Genomic DNA, 22421 nt, shown 5'->3' on the forward strand with positions numbered 1-22421 from the left:
AGAAAATTGCAAGATTTCTTTTTGAAACATTAAAGGTAAGAAAGAGGCAAGAATGGGCATTAGACCACTGAAAAATGAGGGAGAAGTAGTAATGGGGAAGCAAGATACAGCAGAGGAACTGAATAGGTACTTTGCATCAGTCTTCAATGTGGAAGACACCAGTGGCATACCAGAACTTCAAGAGAGTCAGGGGGCAGAGGCGAGTATAGTGACCATCATTAAGGAGTAGCTGCTGGGGAAGCTGAAAGATCTGAAGATGGATAAATCACCTGCACTGGATGGACTACACCGCAGGATTCTGAAGGAGATAGCGGAGGACATTGTGGAGGCATTGGTGGTGATCTTTCAGGAATCACTGGAGTGAGGGAGGGTTCCAGAGGACTGGAATTGGCTAATGTAACACCCTTGTTTAAGAAGGGAGAGAGTCTGAAGATGGGAAGTTATAGGCTGGTTAGCCTGACTTCAGTCTTTGGTAAGATTTTAGAGTCTATTATTAAGGATGAAATTGTAGAGTAGTTGGAAATGCATGATAAAATAGGACTGATTGAGCACGGCTTCGTCAAGGGGTGGTCCTGCCTGACAAATCTGTTAGAATTCTTTGAGGAGGTAATGCCCTTTGGTCTTGCCCCTTTTGGGCGGGATTCTGATTCCAATGGCTCGTGGTACTTGGGTATATACCACGAGGCATAAAGGCTGCCAGGAAGGTCGCAGAGGCCTCACCCAGGATCTACCAGCAACGTTGCGCTTTCGCTGGAGCGCAATGTGGTTGGTAGATCACTCCCTTTATCTTATGGGCTTATGGTCCCAAAACTCTCTTTGGGCATGCTACCTGAGAGAGGAGGGGCCTAAATTTATGGCCATTCTTCCCGAGCCCCACCTACCTTAGAACAGGAGTGAATTTAGTTAGTGACAATTAATTTGCTTTAAGCTTGTATGAATATTTTTCGGAGGCACACAAGTGTTTTTCCCCATTGGATTTTCAGCTAGAATCTTTTAAATAGTGGTATCAATTGCAGGAGTGTTCTCTATGAGGTGACAACATGTCTGATAACAAATTACGATAACATTAGACAGGAATTGAAGAATTTGGGTTGGGTGCGGCTGTTGGATAGTAAATCTTTCAAGCAACAGGATTCAGGAAAGTCACGTTCCTGAGAGAACGAAGGATAAGTATGGGAAGTTTAGGGATCCTTGGATAACGAGGGATATTGTGAACCTCGTCAAGAAGAAAAAGGAGACTTTTGTAGGCCTAGAAGAGTGGGGACAGTCGAAACCCTGGAGTATAAAAAAGTAGAAAGATACTGAAGCGGGAAATTAGGAGGGCTAGGAGGGGTCATGAAAGGTCCTTGGCAAGTAGGATTAAGGTGAATACCAGAGCTTTTTATTCATATATAAAAAGCAAGAGGGTAGCCAGGGAAAGAATTGGACCACTTCAGGACAGTGGGTGGAATCTATGTGTTGAGCAGCGGAAATGGGTGAGGTACTAAATGAGTACTTTGCATCAGTGTTCACCAAAGAAAGGGACTTTGTGGAAGATGATTCTTGTTTAGGATGTGTGGACAGTCTGGATCATGTTGGCATCGAAAAGGTTTTGTTTTCTTTATGGATGGCTTTCGGGGGAGAAGGGGTGGACTTGGGTTTGGGTGGGTATAGTCTGTATCCTATTAGGGTTTGCAGTATTGTTGTGACTATTGTTCCAGTGAATATCTTTTCTGAATAAAAATATATTTAAAAAAAATCTCATAACACAATGAAGATATTTTGCCAACTACCTCTTTATGCTGCAAGATAGAGAAAGAAGGCTGAGTTCTGTATTTATCTAATAATAATCTTTATTATCTTGAGGTGCACTTTGGGAAGATTCACTTGGGGCTTGAAGGAGCATGCATACTTGATCATTCAGTAAAACACCAGGACACCTGATTTACTCTAAGGTAAAACAAACAGACCTTCCTGCAGGGGTCAGCGAGCAGCAATCAGAAGTAGAAATTCTGGTTAATATTTTCGAACATCAGCCCATAATTCTCACCATTAGCTTGATTGAGATGGAGTAACCAATCACAGAGTTGGGATCAAATCCAAGAATACCTGATCTCCTGAACTCGGTATCACATCTGTATTGATCCATCAAACCATTTATTGCACATTTATTACAACTTAACTTTCAAAGAAGCTTTGCTTTTCACTTCACCATGTTTCGCATACCTGATATTGAATAGTCACTGTCACCAGTCTCACTTTTACGGACTAGGAAAGTTCCATTTTCGTTTTCTGCAGACTGAAGCAATTTTTCCGCGTTGGCTCTTGATATGCTTCCAAAATACCACCTGATTTTAAAAGAAAATCTGATTTTTACTATATTCTGCTAGGGGATTCCCTGTGGCATATTGTTGGACGATATGCTACTTCACACAAAGATGGCTTAATAAATTAAATTCTGTTCCGTGAAATCAGTGCTGTAGGGAAAGTTTTATCACATTTATAGGAAGCGTTTGTTGTATATTATAAATATCACACGCACACATACACATACAAAGCAACATTAAAAAATATATATTGGCAGGTTCATGAACAATGTGACATCGGGGTCTATTAGGAACACCAAACATCATTCTTCCTGACAACAGTTGCTGCTGAATTATAGAATCGACAGCACAGAAACAGGTCTGTGGTTACTCAAGTCTAATGCTCTTTCTCCATGGAAACTATCCAATAGAATTCTAAACTCTTGCTTGCTCACTTATCCTTTTTATTCCTCTTTTCTGAGCAACCCCAATCTCATTGGTTTAGACTGCTTTGTTTAAACCATAGAAGTTAGTGCTGAGAAATATTTCCGTGCAATTTATTAAAAGTTATTACAGTTGGCGTTACCACTGAATAATAAAATTCCACAATGAAACCCTGGCTCAAACAATTGTAACTTTTACTTTTTTTTTTAGAAAATGGGGTGGAATAGACTCACAGGACTGATAATTCACTTTTAACAACAAGGAAAAAACATTTATTAAACATGAATTTTTAAATTATAATACAATACTCCTTTACTCACCCCATAGCTTCAGAATTGTATACAGTTTTCAAAGATAGCACCCCACTCTGAAACCAAATAGCCAATGCCACTCAACCAATCTTCCTTAGGTTTCTTCTCAAAATTCCCTCAGATAATTGTCATGAGTGTTTTCAAACTCCGCTCCCGAAAAGACATGCTTTAAAATCTTCTTTCAAACAATGCTTCCATCAGCGGTTTGCATTAAGAATCCGCTCCAGGTTTTCCAACAGTGCCTGGCTCTAGTCCCCTTTTCTTTTTTTCCTGAACTTCAGATTTTTGGAAAGTTCTCCTCATTTTTCTAGTTTCCTTTACTATCTGTCTTTATTTTACTGCACCTATTTCTTATCCATTACTCCAGCAAAGCTGAGAAAGACGTTCCCTCTGTGGCTGGCTACAACACCTGCTATAAATACAGTTAAAACACATAATCCCAAAATGCCTTTCCTACCCTAAAGGTGCCTGTGTTGCTAAGCAACGACTTTTAAACTTCTCCAAGTGTATTTACTTTTCACGCCGTAACCGTCTCTCAGCACAATTTGAACTGACCAAACACCCACACATATTAAACACCTTTGTTCAACATGAATCTAACTATAGGTTTATCCTTCCTTACACAGTTAACCCACTTCCTTAACCCACTTAAAACTATAATTTATTTCTAATATGGAACAATACAAATATAAATCCCTTAAAACTACCTATACTCCATACAAACTGTCAAATTGTGTGCAGTTTTGCAATTTGGACTCATCAATACTCATCAACTTGCATTTATAGAGCTGCTACAATGTAGTAAACCATCTAAGGCGTTTCACAGGAATGGTATCAGACAAAACCCCAAATTACCTCACAGGTAGCTTTATCACACTACGGGACATTGTACCATCCAGACTAGGACAATGCCAAACTATTTCTCGATGCAATAGCAGTTGACTGATTTCAACTTCGGTGACAGTGACAGAAGATCAGGCATTTGCAACAATGGTAACCCAGAAGCACAGAGTGGATGATCCATCTCTTCCTGAGGTTCCAACATCACAGATGCCAGTCTTCAGCCAATGTGATTCACTCCAAATCATATCAAGAAACAGCTTATAACACTGGAGACTACAAAGAATATAGGCCCTTACAACATTACGGCAATAGTACTAAAGACTTGTGCTTTGGACCAAAGTATGCCCCAAACCATGCTATAGAGCTACATATATATCACTGGCATGCACCCGGAAATTTGGAAAATTTCCCAGTGGACTCCAGACCAGATCCCAACAGTGGCTAAGGTACTGGCCCAGAACCGCAATATTTTTTGTATTTTTAAGATTGTGCGGAAAGATTGATTCACTCCAGGAGTGATTGCATAAGAAATAGGGTGTGGTTATTTTTACAAACAAAACTTTATTACAAAAAAGGAAAAACATTTAAACTTTTAGACCTCAAACCTAATATGTATTACATGTATTTCTTAACCCTAGCACATGATTTCCCATTAAACAGCACGTCAAATGAACATTTTAACTCAACACCACTTATGCAGGCAGGTAACAATGATACCTGCAATAACAGAACATATTGCTGCTGTTAGTGCAGATCCTTCAGACCCCTTTTCGAAAGCATATCTCTGTGGCAGCTTTTCATGACCTCTGCTGGTGGTTTTCCAAATCTTTTGGCCCCCACCTGTTCGAATAGGAATCTTCTCTCTCTGAGCTCCGCCCACCACCTCAAACAATGGTTCTGTCCTGGGTTGTCCAGACTTGAACTCATCATCGCTATGTGGGTTTTTGATTGCCCACTCCCATTTACACAAAAGAACAGGGCCATTCTATGAATATGCAACTAACCTCCAGATTATAGACAAAAGAGGCCATCAGACTCTGTAATGGGCTACTGGCTGGTAGATCAGAGTGTCCTGGAGCACAATGGATCTTGAGTGAATCACCCTGGCTGAACAGGGGTATCCTGTTTATTCGTATTAACGGGTTTAAGTCTGACAATGTAACCCAGGCCAGGTGTGGGCATATAACTCTCACTCAATGCTAACAGTTTTACCCTCAGTCTTTTAAAAAAATATATTTTTATTCTCCTCCTTTTTCACATTTTCTCCCAAATTTACACCCACCAACAATGAACAATAGTCAGTAACACATATGTCAATCCCCATATCAATAACAACAATCCCATCCTCCCACCAAACCCCAAACATTAGCCCACATGTTCACATAAACAAATTACAAAAAGGAATCAGGAATCACCTATAGTCACCATTAACACACACAGCCACCCTCCCCCCAACCGCTCCCCCAGCTAATGTTCAATGTTATCCAGTTCTTGAAAGTGCATAATGAATAATGCCCACGAATTGTAGAACTCCTCCATCCTTCCCCTCAGTTCAAACTTAACCTTCTCAAGAGTTAAGAATTCCAACAGGTCCACGAGGTGGAGGCATTCACCCTCCGGAGCACCTCACACCAGAACCCTTCCTCCATACCCTCTCCAAACTCTTTCTCCCACTTTGCTTTTATCCCTTCCAGTGGTGCCTTTTCCTCTTCCAAAATAGCTCCGTAAACCACTCACACTACCCCCTTCTCCAGTCCCCATGTCGTCAGCACCTCCTCCAGCAATGTGGAGGCCGGTTTCACCGGGAAGCTCTGTATCTCCTTCCTGGCAAAATCTCTAACCTGCATGTATCTAAACATTTCACCCTGCTCCAGCCCATACTATGCTTCCAGCTCCTTCAATCCTGCAAACCGACCCCTAAGAAACAAATCTTTTTGTGTCTTAATCCCCTTCTCCTCCCATTTCCGAAAATTTCCATCCCACTTCCCTAGCTCAAATCTGTGGTTCCCCTGAATCGGCATTTCCCTTGACCCTGCCCCCAACCCGAATTGTTGGTAAAACTGCCTCCAGATTCTCAATGAAGCTATTATTACCGGACTCCCTGAGCATGTCCCCGGGGCCATCGGGAGTGGCGCTGTTGCTAGTGCCTTCAATCCCGACCCCCTGCACAAACTCTCCTACATTCTGACCCACTGGGAATCAACCCCTCTGACCCAGCTCCGCACCTTCTCCACATTCGCCGCCTAGTAATAATACATCATGTTTGGAAGACCCAAACCCCCTGTCTGCCTTCCCATCTGTAGCAGCACCTTTCTAGTTCTGGCCACCTTCCCTCCCCATATGAACAAAGTAATCCTTCCTTCAATCTCTCTGAAAAATGCCTTTGGCAGGGAAATCGGCAGGCATTGGAAAATAAACAGGAATCATGGCAACATGTTCATTTCACATGGTTCACGCCACTCCGACACGCCGGGACCCCCGACCCGCCGGGTAGGGGAGAATCCCGGCCCTTGTGTGGAATTAGGACAGCGATAGCAAAATGAACCAAAATTAGTTGGAAAGAAAGGAGAAAATGGAAAGTAGGAACGATGATCAAATCACTGAAACTGAACAATAATAGTCGATTGAGGAATTACTCTATCCACCTGAGGCCACAGATCTGCCATATTCATAGGAAACTGGAGAAATTTGAAGTGTAATCCTCTAAATATTTAAAATCAAGAAAATTCTGTGATATCATTGAAAAACATATTCTAAATGAATACATGCCTTCTCTCAGGAATATATTTAAAGAGACATTATCCCTGATACTCGTGGGAGGTTAAGAAGTAGTTTTGCAGTTAGGAAAGCTCGAAGAATGGGTCCCCCTTAGGCCTTCCAAAAATTAATGAAAAGGGCCCAATTATCACTTTTGAAATCAGTCTCCTGGCAGTCCTCAGCAAGATTGCGAACATCTCAAGGTTGTTGGGCAGGCAGGCTGGTGGCTCCAGCCAGTGATCGTAGAGGAGGGCCGGAGAGATTGATAAAAGAGGGAAGAAGATTGTGGAGGGCCCCCCGAGAGATCAGAGAAGGAGAGTTTTGGGAAGGGGTGTACAAGAAATCAGAGGGATAAGAAAAGATGGTGGAGAACCTGGGGGACTGGAAGCTGTGGAAGACATCAGGAGGGCATCAGGTTGCAGGGGAGGGTCTGATCACTGGAGAGGTTTACCGGTTTGCTTGGTAGGCTGGGGGAAGCACTCATGCTCCATCTGGCTCACAAACAGTGCTGGAAAAGCATTTTACCTGTTCCATGCAGCAGTCCTCGCCTCCCTTCAGCTGCTGAGTTTGAGGAAAACAGAATAACCGACATTCCCCAGCATAATGCACTGGCTGTGGTCGTGCACCAGCTGCAAACTGAGGAAGTGAAAACCCTTGTGGTCCAGGTAAACAGTAGAGATCACATAAGCTGCCCACAATGCAATGTCCATGCAGTCAATGGAACCTGCACAATGGAGAAGCCTGCAATCCAAGCCTTGTAAAACTGAAGCAATTGGAATGGAGCCATTCTATGCCATTTATTTGTGATATGAGGAGATATTTTTTCATGTGTGTGGCTCACACATGGAACGCTTCCAAACTCAACTAGATTACTGGGAAGCAGACATTGCCTACACATTCCATAGTAACTATCAATAAAGGAACAATGCAAAACCTGACACAGGTTGTACAGCCATGTATTCAGGGTCTATACCAGGTTCTTTCGGGTATGCCCCTTCTCCCAAAGTAAGCTGCTTGAGATTGTAGTTTGTTAAAACCATTCCTCTATTTACATTTTGGGGATTCCGTTCCCTCCAAATCTCCGTTATTCAATCATGTGATGTTACATAATCACTACATCAATATCTTGTGCTTCTGATAACCTTTTCCTGTACAACTCCTCCAAAGTCTTTATTCCAATTATATAAATTCGCCGAAACTCTCTCCAAGTCTTTATCCCAATTATACACATTCTCTTATATCTCTCAGTTAAGTCTCAGATTTCACGGGCGGTGCCTTGACCAATCGTCTTGATTTTATTCTGAACTTCTTCTGAGGTAGAGGGCTTTCTGCATTCTCCCTTCAGTGTAATTGGCCTTTTCCTGGCTGGCTCTGGAGCTTTCACTTTCTTTTCAGGATCCAAACTGGAAGCCCAGGTTTCTTTTGTTTTTCTTTCCAAGGATATTAAGATATGGTGGTTTCTCCTTACAGATCCCTGGTCTGTCTCAATCCTGTAGTATCTCAGCTGTGGTTTTTGATTATGATGCCTCCTCTCTGTTGGTCTCACATCCATACTCCCTCTCAGAACTTCAGCACTAATAAGTCCCCTATTCTGTGCCTGAAGTTAAAGTTACAAGCTAGTTTGTTTCTCTGTTCGTCCTCATACTGTTTCACCCTCTTGTGGTCATGCGTGGTAATATTAGGTTTCAATTTCTATTGCAGAGCTGGAAGTTGGATTCTCCATCTCCTTCTCATTAACAACTCTGATGGTGAGAAATCATTTTCAGTTTTGGTAACCCAGAAGAGCTTTATTAAGATTTTTATTCTTCTTCAAGTCTTTGAAAGTTCATCCAGCTCTCTTAGCTTCTCCGTTTGCTTGAGGTTTATGAGATGAGCAGATTATGTGAATGAATCCACGTTCCTTTGCAAAATTTTGGAATAATCCATGAGTGAATTGCAGGCCACCGTCCGACACCACAATGCCTGGAAAACCATGTGTCGCCTAAATTCTCTTCAGTGGATGGATGACTGATTCCTCCATGATGCTGTGCAATCTGTTCAATTCGATTCACCTTGAGTAGTACTAAATGAAAAAAGAGACCATTTGCCTTTAAAATCAAATAAATCAATTCCCGGATGCTCCCATGGCCTTGATGGAAATTAGAAGGTGATAGCGGGTTCCTTTTGCTCCTGGGTGTTCACTATACAAGACAGATAATTAGAAATCATTTCTTCTATAGAATGAGTAATGCCTGGCCACCGGACTGATTGCTGGGCTCTCATTTCACATTTTACTTGCCTCAGTGACCTTGGCACAGAAACCCAACCATTTGTAATTTGTAAAACTGTGAGAAAAGGATACTCCACCTAGGAGTCATAACAGTGACCAATAGGTATATTTCCTGTTGAACATAAATTTAAGTTTAATTTAAACACAGAATCAATGACATTAGCAACAAAATAACAGTTTTATAGCAGTAGTTCAAACAGTTCTTAAATAAAAGGGAAAACTTTAACTTATTCCCTGCACCTGCAACTATATATATATTCCAATTAAGCAAACCAATAAAGATCAAAAAACACTTAGAAATAAAGTTAACAATCAGGGACTTGTTTTTTTCTGTGCAAAGACCTGGGAGAGAACCTTCCAAGAACCAGCTGAAGCCCTGCCTTGTCAGACTAAAATCCCAGGAGAAACTGCAAAATGATAAATAGACCTGGTTCTACTCCTTAATTACATCATAGGCATTCTTCAGTCTCCTCCCACTAAGATGTTCCATGACCCATTTATCCAGCACTAGGCACCATCCCTCATAAATTATCTACACTCCAGAGATCCTCCAAAATCAAAACAATGTTCCATTAGCCATCTATTTATAAACAGGTAAATGGTTAAAACCAATTAGTTTCTCATTTTTACGACCCCTTAATCACACATTTGCATGCTGCCTGTATGTATCTTAAACCAGGGTTCCTTTAAAACAGCAGTGCTGCACCAAATATAAAGTATAGTACATAGCAATTTCCTACATTCATCACAGGGATATAATAATAATCTTTATTAGTGTCACAAGAAGGCTAACATTAACACTGCAATGAAGTTACTGTGAAAATCCCCAAGTCACGGCACCTGTTCAGGTACACTGAGGGAGAATTCAGCATGTCTTTCAGGACTTGTGGGAGGAAACCAGAGCACCTGGCGGAAACCCATGCTGATACGGGAGAATGTGCAGACTGTGCACAGACAGTAATCCAAGCCGGGTACCGAACCAGGGTTCCTGGCGCAGTGAAGCAACAGTACTAAAACTGTGCTACCGTGTTCAAGCTGAAGTTTTCTTGGAATGACTATTCTGTTATTAAAAGCTAGGATATTATCTATGATTGTGAGGTGCTTTCTCTGTTCAACGTACTGGATTATTAACATCGTCTGGCCATCCTTCAGGATAGCACTTAATTGGACATATTGTCATCATACAGCCTTTTTCTAGTAACCAGTAGATGTTGAGTAATGAGAGACATATTGGATTCCAACTCATTGATGAAATGCAAATGCTCTAAATTGGTTCCTTCACTGGCAACCTTGCTAGTGCATCCGCTGTCATCAGGTACTTCCCTTTGTCACGTGAGGGAGATATTAGGAAATTGGGTCCAGAAATGAGACCCCAATGTAGCAGGCAATTTAGGGGTTAATTTAGGGGACCGAGGGGAAAAAACCCTGCTAACACAGAGTCAGAGGGATAGACCACATCTGTCTGAGTTACACTTTCCCAGTCAGACTTAAACTTAGTGGGAATACACAGGATTCTGCAGATCCATTGTTCTTCAGGACACTCCTGTCTGACCAGCTATTAGCCCATTACAAAGTCTAGTAGCCTCTTTGTCCATGAATGCATATCAATAGCATGGCTCTGTTCTTTTGTATAAATGAGAGTGGACAATCAAATAGCCAAGATAACGCTGATGGGTTCAAGCCTGGAGATCCCAAGAGAAGCTTTGTTTGAGCAGCTGGTTTGAGCTGAGAGAGAGGGAGAACGAGAGCTATAAAATGCTGTTTTGAACAGTTACAAGGGATAAGGTTCTGGATATCGACTGAAAAGGTCATGAAAGTTGCCACCAAGGCAGACTTTGGAAAAAGGGTTCAGAACGAATGTCCCTACCAGAAGGAAAATTACTTTATAAATGTAAATATTGCCTTTGTCTGCCTGTGAAAGTGGCATGAGAGTCACATGTTCTGTTACAGTGTTGTTTAATTGGAACCAATGTGTTAACAATAAGAAACAGCATGTAATCTACTATCGTTTGGGTTGAAGTTTAAATGTTTAAATATTGTTTTTTTAAAATAAAGTTTTCCTTGAACGAATCAATCTTTCTGCACCATCTTAAAATTTTAAAAAATTCTGGTTCTGGTTCAGCCTTTTAGCCTCTGTTGAAAGCTAAAACTCACTTCATTGGGAATTTTCTATAGACCCCCCCAAGAGCAGCAGAGAGGTGGAGGAACTAATTGTGCGGCAGATCTTGTGCGACGATCAGTAACAGAGTTGCTGTCATGGTTGACTTCAACTTCCCTAATATTGATTGGAACCTCCTTAGTGCAGATGGTTTGGATGGAGCAGGTTTTGTCAAGTGTGTACAGAAAGTATTCCTGTCTCAACATGCAGATAGGCCAAGTAGGGGGGAGGCCATATTGGACTTCGTGCTCGGCAACAAACCAGGCCAGGTGTCAGATGTCTCGGTGGGAGAGCATTTTGGTGACAGTGACCACAACTCCTTGACCTTTACCATAGTTATTGAGAGGGATAGTAACAGACAGTATGGAAAAGTATTTAATTGAGGGAGAGGAAATTATACTGCTATTAGACAGGAGCTGAGGAGCATAAAGTGGGAACAATTGTTCTCAGGGAAATGCACAACGGTAATGTGGGGGTTGTTTAAGGTGCACTTGTTGCGAGTGCTGGATAGTTTTGTCCCACTGAGACGAGGAAGGAATATTAAGGTGAAGGAGCCTTGGATGACAAGAGAAGTCGAGCTGCTAGTCAAGAGGAAGAAGGAAGCTTACGTAAGGTTGAAGAAGCAAGGATCTGACTCGGCTCTAGAGGGTTACAAGGTAGGCAGGACGAAACTCAGAAATGGACTGAGGAGAGCAAGAAGGGGGCATGAAAAAGCCCTGGCGGGAAAGATTAGGGAAAACCTCAAGGCGTTCTACACTTATGTGATAAATAAGAGGATGAGAGTGAGATAGGGCTGATCAGGGATAGTGGAGAGTACTTGTGCCTAGAGTCTGAGGAGATGGGGGGGGGGGGGGGATAAATGAATATTTTGCTTCAGTATTCACTGGAGAGAGGGATCTTGTTGCTAATGAGAACAGTGTGAATCAGGTTAATAGACTCGAATTGGTTGATATTAAGAAGGAGGATGTGTTGGAAATTTTGAAAAGCATCAGGATAGATAAGTCCCCTGGGCCTGAAGGGATATAACCAAGGTTACTACGAGAAGCGAGGGAGGAGATTGCGGCGCCATTGGCGATGATCTTTGTGTCCTCATTCTCTACTGGAATAGTACCGGATGATTGGAGGGGGGCGAATGTTGTTCTCCTCTTCAAGGAAGGGAATAGAGAAATCCCGAGGAATTACAGACCCATCAGTCTTACGTCTGTGATGAGCAAAATATTGGAATGGATCTTGAGAAATAAGATTTATGATTATTTAGAAAAACATAGTTTGATTAAAGATAGTCAGCATGGCTTTGTGAGGGGCAGATCATGCCTCACGAGCTCCATTGAATTATTTGAGGATGTGATGAGACACATTGATGAAGGTCGGGCAGTGGATGTGGTGTATATGGATTTAAGTAAGGCATTTGACAAGGTTCCCCATGGTAGGCTCATTCAGAAAGTTAGGTGGCACAGATGCAGGAAATTTGGCTGTCTAGGTACAGAATTGGCTGGCCGAAAGAAGACAGCGGGTGGTAGTGGATGGAAAGTATTCCGCCTGGAGGTCAGTGACGAGTGGTGTAGGCAGGGATCTGTTCTGGGACCTCTGCTCTTTGTGGTTTTTATAAATGGCTTGGATGAGGAAGTGGAAGGGTCGGTTAGTAAGTTTGCCGATGACACGAAGGTTGGGGGAGTTGTAGATAGTGTTGAGGGTTGTTGCAGGTTACAGCAGGACAGGATGCAGAGCTGGGCTGAGAAGTGGAAGATGGAGTTCAGCTAGATAAGTGTGAAGTGATTCATTTTGGAAGGTCGAATTTGAATGCTGAATACAGGGTCATAGGCAGGATTCTTGGAAGTTGGAGGAACAGTGGGATCTTGGGGTCCACGTACATAGACCTCTCAACGTTGCCACCCAGGTTGATAGGGTTGTAAAGAAGGCGTATGGTGTGTTGGCTTTCATTAACAGGGGGATTGAGTTTAAGTGCCGCGAGGTTTTGCTGCAGCTTTATAAAACCCTAGTTAGACCACACTTGGAATATTGTGTCCTTTTCTGTTTGCCTCGTTATAGGAAGGATGTGGATGCTTTGGAGAGAGTACAGAGGAGATTTACCAGGATGCTGCCTGGACTGGAGGGCATGTCTAATGAAGAAAGGTTGAGGGAGCTAGGGCTTTTCACACTGAAGTGAAGAAGGAAGAGAGGTGACTTGATAGAGGTGTACAAGGTGATGAGAGGCATGGCTAGAGTGGATAGCCAGAAACTTTTCCCCAGGGTGGTAATGGCTGTCATGAGGGAACATAATTTTAAGGTGATTGGAGGAAGGTATAGGGGAGATGTCAGAGGTCAGTTCTTTACACAGAGAGTGGTGGGTGCGTGGAATGCACTGCCAGCAGACGTGGTGGAATCAGAGACATTGGGGACATTTAAACAACTCTTAGACGGACACGTGGACAGCAGTAAATTGAAGGGGTGTAGGTTAGGTTGATCTTAGATTAGGATAAATGGTCGGCACAACACGTGGGCTGAATGGCTTGTTCTGTGCTGTACTGTTCTATGTTCTAACCAGGCATCCGCAACACCTTGAACATACTCTGTTAGGGAGAAATATCTCATTTATCTCAATCTGAACCTTTGGATTTTAGATGGCTTCTTTGCAATCTCTTTCATATGTAGAATAATGACTAGCGCCTTAATTGTTCTGTTTCAATTTTGAACATCAATTCCTTCACATAATCTGAGAATGTTTTGCATGCCAATGTTCCTGCCAATTCTTTCTCCTCAGTTGTAGTATGCCTTTTCTCTGTGTCTGACAGTGATCTTGAAGCGTAGTAAATTGGTCTACATTTACTGTCTGTCTGCACTTGAAATAATACTGCATCCACACCTGTAGATGATGCATCTGCTGCTACTGTGGTCAGTGGTTCTGGGTCGCAGTGAGCCAACATTTCAGAGGAAATTAATTTTTGATATTCTCAAAAGGATTTCCTTCCATATTCCAACACCACTGATGACCCTGTCTCAAAGGTTCATTGACCTCTGCCAAATTTAGTACGAAATTGCCTACTCGGTTTATCATCTCAAGGAATCTCTGAAGTTCAATAATGTTCCTGAGTTGTGGATACACTTTGATCATCTTTGTTCTTTGTGGGTCGATTGTTGTTCCAGAGGCTTCTACAATGTGACCTAGAAATTTAATCATCAGTTTGGCTAACTGACATTTTTCAGTCAGCTTTTGGGTTGTATCCTGTAAGTCCATCAGGACTGCTGTCTCTCATGCTCTTCTCTCATGGAGCTATGTACAAGTACGTCATCTATATGGCACATTACCCACTTCATGTCTTTTAGGTTTCAAGACATTGTTCTATGGAAAATTTGAGGAGCGTACGCAATTCCAAATGGTAATCTATTGAAGCAATGCCAACCGAATGATGTTACAGAAGTGGTCAGCAGACTGGATTCCTTGCCCAGACACACCTGCCAAAACTCGCTGTTTGCATCTAATTTGTTGAATATTCTCTTGGCTAATTGGTGATCCACTGAGGCTGTCTTGTGGACCTCATCTTCCAGTGATTTGTTTAGTGGAGTTAAATTAATCTCAAACCTTATAGAGTCATTCGGCTTTGGAATTAGGACCATTCCTGAGCGCCATTTTGTTGGCATGGTGACTCGTGATATAAATCCTTGCTGCTGCAACTTCCCAATTTCACCATTGACTTTGTCAGAGTGGGGGGAGGGGGGACTTTTCTTCATATAAAGAGGCTTATTGGTTGAGTATCAGCTCTTAGGGTACTATGATACTTGGTCTTCAATTTTCCCAGTCCTGTAAATAATCTTGGAAATCCATTCCTGAGTGTACCGCTGTAATGTCCACCAGTAACTTCATCAACCTTTTGAATGAGATTCAATTTTTGAGAATACCCACCTGCTTAGTGAAGAAGATTCTTGATTCTGGACGACCTACAGAGGTTCAATGATTTGCATACTTCAATTTTGCTTTGTGTTGGCCTATGACTTTCCGTGTAGTCCCTGCAACTTGATAGATGAAGGTTGTAGTGTAATGTGCTGAAGCTGTTTTACTTTGTCACATAATACTGAAATTCCTGCCTTTGTGGCTGGTCTTAAACTCTGTAGGGAGTCCATCCACTTCAAGTTTAATACCCCAGTATTTATTTTCTGCTTCGTTTTCTTCCTCAAGGGAAGTTATTTCCCTTTCTGTGATTTTTCCCCTTCTTGTATGTGAAATATTTTTCCTTCTTTTTGTAAGTTGTCAGTGGTTTTGGTAAGGAGACAGTTCAAATGTTCTATTTTCCCATGGTTGTGGCACTCTTCTCCCCTCCTGGGAATTCCTCCCGCTTGTGCAGGTTTTGCCCACCACACTGAGAGGGTTTCGCGATGGTGGCTGGTGCACTTTCCCCCATTTTGTAGACATCTGCTTTGATGCATTTTCCTTTTTAAAGGCCTGCATATTGAATGGATTCACTTATGCATTTCCATGGGACCTTGCCTTCTCCATGAACAGATGCTCTATTTTTTTTTCTGAGCTCAGTTCATCTCACAATTTGTACCACCTTGACTAGAGTTAAAGTTTCTCTTGGCTGCAAGAGATTTGATAGAGCTTCATCTGAGACTCCAACTACTATTTGATCATTAATCAATATTCTGTAGCACAATATATCTGCCAACCTGTATCGATTGTTAATGAATGAATCTGTGCTCTGACTGGTCTTTACCTTTGTTAGATTTTGCCCTTTTTATAATTAGATGTTTGCTAAAATATTAATTAAATTTTTGCGGGACTTCCTCGTAAGAATTTGAACTTTCATTAACACCTTGCCGCACTATTACATCATCGGCAATAGCTTCAAATGCACACAAAGTAATTTACTGACCCGATCCTTTTGTACTTCTTTGTGCAAACCAGAAGCGGTTCTATTTCTCGAAAACCTCTATCTCCAGTTGTCCCAATACAGAGCTTGTTGCCTTCAGTGCTCCAGGATTGTTTTGAGAGCGGTGTTGTTGATTCCATACTTGTACCACACCCTGAATTAGTTGCTGCTTACTGGTGTTGCTTGTTGATTCAGGTCACCGCTCGCTGTCGTCTGGATTCTGAGTCTTTGTCTCAGCATGTATCTATCGCACCCGCGATGCTCCAACTTTCTGGTGAGTTTTTAATCTATCACTTTCATCCTTCTTTCAAGGATCTCTTGAATTGCCAGGTCTGTAGCTACTTTGTGGATTTTTCTGGGTCTTTTACTCACTGTTTGTGGTCTCCATGAGTCATTGTGTTGTTCGGGATCTACATAAGGTTCTTTGCCCATCTCAAGGAAGCCTTCCAAACAAGTGGAGGATCAAGGAAGCTCTTCAAAAGCACCCTGAAGGCTTACCTCAAGAAATGCAACATTGACATCAGTGCCTGGGAGATGCTTGCTCCTGATTGAAGGGACACAATTCTTTGAGGACGCATGATGGCAAGAACAGGCCCAGAAAACGACCCTGAGTAAGGGATACCAGCGATCTAGAGTCGAAGGACCTTTTCCACCTCCTGGAAACACCTGCCAAGTGTGTGTGGTCGAAGATGTGGCTCTTGGATCGGGCTCATCAACCACGCAAGGGCCCACAGAATCCATGACCAGTAATGCAAAGTAATACTCGTTAGCGAGTGATTGCCGAAGAAGAAGATTCTTCCAAAGTAAGATGCCCAAGACTGTCGTCTATTAAAACCATTACTCCTTATTTACAACTACCTTTCTCATGTTTGGAACTCTGCACAAGGCTGGAACTTTTGCCCCCGCCAGAACTCTTTTACCCAATTATTTGGTGTTATATCTTCATTACATCAGCATCATGTGCTTCTAGTGTTAACCCTTTACTCTACACAGGTCATACATACATCCATTCTGGAAGGCATATTCTATTACAATCAGATCTCTCGGGCAATATTTTAACTGATCTAAAAATATATGGTGGAATTCAAAGCAAGCTAGCAATTTAAATGAAGGAAGATTGAAAGATTGGTGCTAGTAATTGAAAAAATAATTGTGATTCAACTACTAGCAAAAAGGTAGCTTGTTAGCAACCATCATTAACTTTTCTTAGTCAGGCAGGCTTTCTAATACATAGAAACATAATACATAGAAGCAGGAGGAGGCTATTCGGCCCTTCGAGCCTGCTCCACCATTCATTATGATCATGGCTGATCATCCAACTCAATACCCTGATCCCCCCATATCCCTTGGTCCCTTTAGCCTCAAATGCTGTATCTAATTCCTTCTTGAAATCACACAACGTTTTCGCCTCAACTGCTTTCTGTGGTAGTGAATTACGCAGATTCACCACTCTCTGGGTGAAGAAAGTTTTTGTCACATCAGTCCTAAAAGATTTAGTCCTTATCCTCAAACTATGACCCTTGTTCTGGACTCCCTCACCATAAGGAGCATTTGAATCTACCCTGTCTAATGCTGTTAGAATTTTATAATGTGACTATGTGTATTAGTTGAAGGACAGAACATCTAAAAGAATCACATCCATCTTAGTTTCTTTTTTAAACATTGAAATTCCTTTTCCTCCAGCATTGGAAAATAAAGCTATAAGCATGGAATAACAATTTAAGATGTATTTTGCTTATTTTAGTGTTTAATTCACTGCTATTTCACTTCCAGGAATGCCTTGAGGAAGTACCGCTTCAACTCAAGTTCCATCCCTCATGTTTTGAATCCGACCAGTACTACATGTATTTCCGGGTCACCTGAATGTAGTGTTCAGTTGTATGTCTGCAATACTTGGGAAACATCATTTTTGAAATGAAAACTTGTACCCTCGATTAGTAAACCCGGGCATTTTAATGCGGAATTATTGTTATTTTGAGGGGATATGATTACTTAATTTCTGGAGCAGGTGGCTCAATAAAAAATAAATTCAATATCTGCCATGTCGAGCAATGCCTTCTTCATCTTTGGCAGTTCATTTTATTTAAGGTACCGGTTGGCCAGTCCAAAGGTCTTTCAACCGTGAGATCTTGATCTGAATTCAGCCCAGACCAATAAGATGACGATTTCCTGCCTGGTGACTGGAAGATTTGATTTGATTTATTATTGTCACATGTATTAGTATGCAGTGAAAAGTATTATTTCTTGCATGCTGTACAAACAATGCACACCGTACATAGGGAAGGAAGGAGAGACTGCAGAATGTAATGTTACAGTCGTAGCTAAGGTGTAGAGAAAAGATCAACTTAATACGAGGTAGGTCCATTCAAAAGTCTGATGGCAGCAGGGAAGAAGCTGTTCCTGAGTCGGTTGATACGTGCCCTCAAAGTTTGTATCTTTTTCCTGATGGAAAAAGGCACAGTGGGATAAACAGCTGTCTTGTAATGCAGAACAAGGCCAGCAGCATGGGTTCAATTCCCGTACCAGCCTCCCCAAACAGGCGCCGGAATGGGGCTTTTCACAGTAACTTCATTGAAGCCTAATAGTGACAATAAGCGATTATTATTACTGGAAGAGAGTATGTCCGGGGTGCGTATGGTCCTTAATTATGCTGGTTGCCTTTCTGAGGCAATGGGTATTGTAGACAGAATCAATGGATGGGAGGCTGGTTTGCGTGATAGATTGGGCTACATTCATGACTTTTTGTAGTTTCCTGCGTCCTATTTGAAATGAGCAATTTCAACTTATACTGTTGGGTTTGGATCTACAACTCAAAAACTAGCGAATTCCCCCATCTCACTCAGGAGGGCTGGTGTGGAAAATGGAAAACGCAGGTCTAACCTCCCTTTATTCCAAAGAGCACAACATTTCTCCACAAGATCAGGCCGTCATAGTAGTATTGATCCAGATATTGTATTACAGCTTTGGTGTGAATTTCCAGTCTCAGTACAGCAGAGCCAGTTCTGCCTGCATTCTATCCAACAATCTTCTATTGAGCAACATGATTCATCGGTCATACATCTCAGACCCGTGAAAGGCTTTGCAGTGCACACGTTGACTGTTGCACTTGCTTACGTCATGGTGACTGCAATAGGAATATGAATGGTATGCTTAGATTGCCTGGAATTTACCTGTGGGTGCAATCTGAATGTTAGGCAGAAAAATGTGACCATTCCACTCCTATTCTGACAATGCTAAATTACATTGACATTTCTGGCAAATCTCATGAGAATATACCCAGAAATAAACTGAATGCAACAGCCAAGACCCAAGGCCAAACATACACCAGATAATCATTTTTCAAATATGAAAATTTAAGTTAACAATCATTCATGTACATCAGGCATAGGCAAAGGGTGAAGACGCTGCAATCAGGAAGTGTGACATACTTTTTCCATGAAAAATGCATTCATAGAAACAGAAAGCAGAGTGCAGGTCTCAATGATGATAAATCTTAAAAACAATATCCAATGTTTCAATGAAACTCCAGAAATTAATTTGTTTATTTCTGTGCCTAAAATCTGGTTGTAATTTGAAGGGGAGTCTCTGGGTAAGTGCAATTTTTGGGAACGTTTGTGTGAGGCTCAGTTACAACAAGAATAACTTACATTTTACAGTGTTAATGGTGCTATGTAAATGCCCCAAGGTGCTTCACAGGAGTGCATCAAATTGATTTTGACACCAAGCTACAAAAAGGAAATTATGACAAATGTTTGGTCAAACAGGTACGCTTTAAGGAATATCTTAAAGAGAGGGGAAAGCGAGGTGAAATGGTTTTGTGAGAGAGTTCCAGAGCTTCGGGGCTCACTAGCAGAAAGCATAGAAGTCAATGGTTTAAAAAAAAATTATTTCACAGGATGTGGGCTTCGCTGGCTGGGCCAGCAGTGTTATTGCCTATTCCTAATTGCCCTCGAGAGAGTTATGGTGAGCTACCTTCTTGAACCACTGCAGTCCATATGTTGTAGGTACTCCAATGTGCTGTTAGAACAGTACAGCACAGAACAGTACAGCACAGAACAGGCGGAAGGGAGTTTGCGGATTTTGACCCAGCGACAGTGAAGGAACAGCGGGTGATATAGTTCAAAGTCAGGATGATGTGTGCTTGAAGGGGAGCTTGCAGGTAATGATGTTCCCATGTATCTGCTGCCTTTGTTGTTCTGGGTGGTAGAGTTCATGGGTTTGAAAGGGGTTGTCAAAGGTGCCTTGGTGAGTTCACCTTCTAGATGGTACACACTGCTGCCACTATACATCGGTTGTGAAAGAAATGGAGTTTGAAATTGGTGGATAGAATGCCAATCGAGTGGACTGCTTCTTGAATATTGTTGGAACTGCACTCATCCAGGCAAGTGAAGGGTATTCCATCACACCCCTGATTTGAGCCTCTGGATGGTAGGTAGGCTTTTGGGAGTCAGGTGGAGAATTACTCTATGCAGGATTCCTAGCCTCTGAAGTGCTCTTGTCTCCATGGTATTTATATGGCTGGCCCAGTTCAATTTCTGGTCAATAGTAACCATTAGAATTTTGTAATGCTATTGAATGTCAACTGGAGATGGTTGGATCCTCTCTCGTTGGAGATGGTCATTGGCTGGCACTTGAGTGGTGTGTTATTGCTACTTTTCAGCCCAAGCTTGCATGTTGCTGCATTTGCATATGGATTGCTTCAGTACCTGAGGAGTTATGAATGGTGCTGAACATTGTTCAATGATCAGCGAACAAACCACTTCTGACCTGATGCGAGGTGTGATCCCACCAGGAGAGTTTTCCCAGTGACTCTCATTTTTGCCAGGGCTTCTCGGTGCCACACTCGATCAAATGTTGCCTTGATGTCAAGATTAGTCACTCACTGCACCTCTTGAGCAGCTCTTTTGGCCCATGTTTGAACCAAGGTTGTAATAAGGTCAGGGGCTGACTGGTCCTGGCGGAACGCAAACTGAGCAGTGAGTAGGTAAGTGCTGCTTGAAAGCACTGTCCACAACACCTTGTCCACCAAATCTTCCTGCACCTTGCTGCGTAGGTAAGAATTAGAGGGGGCAGATAGAGTCAGAGAGCTATCTAGCTGGAGGAGGTTATCGAAACAGGGAGAGGCGAGGACCAGGAGGGGTTCGAGATCGGGGCATTACTATGGACAGAGTCTTTGGGCAGAGGGATGAATAATTATCATAAAAGATGAGGAGATTTGGGCACTTACAACAAAATGAGTTTATATAGCGTCCTTAGCATAGCAACAGCACCCCGAAGGTTTTACAGGAGCATAACTAGATCACATTTGAAATCAAGCCACAAAAATAAATGCTTGATCAGGAAGTTGACCAAAGAATCAGTTTACCCACATTTCCATCGCTTGTTGGACCTGCGACCAGATATCCTATATATTTTTTAGAAGTAAATATGTAGGAAATTTCAAACTATATTTTTGTCAAGTCTTTATATCGTCTGCCAAGGAACCGAGTATTCGGGTTGAATGACTTATTTCGGTGATTTATACACTGTTCAGCAGGAAAGGACAGCATGTGCTGGATCTGCCTATACAATTACTTACGGTTCATTTGAAAGCTGCTCAATTACTTGCACATAATTGGTGGGCACCAAGCCCTCGGCCCCTTTGGAGCCGGCGCTTTTCTGCGCAAATAAATATTCGCCCTCATCTCGGATGATTCTCAGCCTCTCCCCCTTCTTCAGTGACAACTCTTCTGGCGACCTGGCCTGGAAGTCGTACAGGGCGGCGTAGACGGGTCTGGATTTGGGAGCCAGCAACGGGGTTGGGGTTAACTGCGACTCCAGCGGGGGACAGGAGATGACGGCGATCTCCGGTCGACTTGGGGAAGGCTGGGGAGCGGCAGGAACGGGCCAAATGCGGTCCCACAGCCCCTGCAAACAGGACAGGCAGCTCCGGCAGCGCTTTTCCATCACATTCACTCGCTGATGGGATTTGCGATTTCTGTCAAACTGCTCCAGAGTTTACTGGCGCTGCTTGGGAGCAGGGATCCAGTAACCTAGGTTCGATTCACCTTTGCTGCCCTACCTGCGCTCAGTCTCTAGTGGGGGGGACGGTTCACTTCCTGCAGGTACAGATCAGGTGGAACCAGTTTTCAAATCTCAGCCGCAGGTATGCGGAAATCCACTCAAACCACTGCAATCTGTGGTAGCCACGATGTGGAGATTCCGGTGCTGGACTGGGGATGGGCACAGTAAGAAGTCTCACACCAACAGGTTAAAGTCCAACAGGTTTTTATGTGAAATCACTAGCTTTCGGGGCGTTACTCCTTCACCTGATGAACTTGTCATTTCAAATAAAACCTGCTGGACTTTAACCTGGTGCTGTTCAGACTTCTTGCTGTGCCCACTGGAATCAGGTTAAACCTCAAACGGCATGATAATAATAGTATCAGCTTGCACTAGAAATCACCCTGCGGTTAAAGAAGAGAGAGCACTTTTACTGTGAAGCTCCTA

The 22421-nt window shown here is 42.5% G+C and overlaps 1 protein-coding gene across 2 annotated transcripts in view; it reads right to left on the minus strand.

The window, feature by feature from the left end:
* The window catches only part of LOC119969572 (tyrosine-protein kinase Srms-like), a 58717-nt gene extending 36676 nt beyond the window's left edge, over positions 1-22041 (minus strand). The window contains exons 1-2 of one of the 2 annotated variants that reach the window (XM_038803357.1): positions 21511-22041; positions 2206-2327 (exon numbers count right to left, since the gene is read on the minus strand). In XM_038803357.1, the coding sequence (XP_038659285.1) occupies positions 2206-2327; positions 21511-21878 (490 nt within the window). In that variant the 5' untranslated portion in view covers positions 21879-22041. The remainder of the gene's footprint in view (positions 1-2205; positions 2328-21510) is intronic. The other variant, XM_038803354.1, reaches the window with a different exon arrangement.
* Positions 22042-22421: the final 380 nt, after the last annotated feature.

This window comes from Scyliorhinus canicula, chromosome 7, assembly GCF_902713615.1.
Source record: "Scyliorhinus canicula chromosome 7, sScyCan1.1, whole genome shotgun sequence".
NCBI classification, from domain to species: domain Eukaryota; kingdom Metazoa; phylum Chordata; class Chondrichthyes; order Carcharhiniformes; family Scyliorhinidae; genus Scyliorhinus; species Scyliorhinus canicula.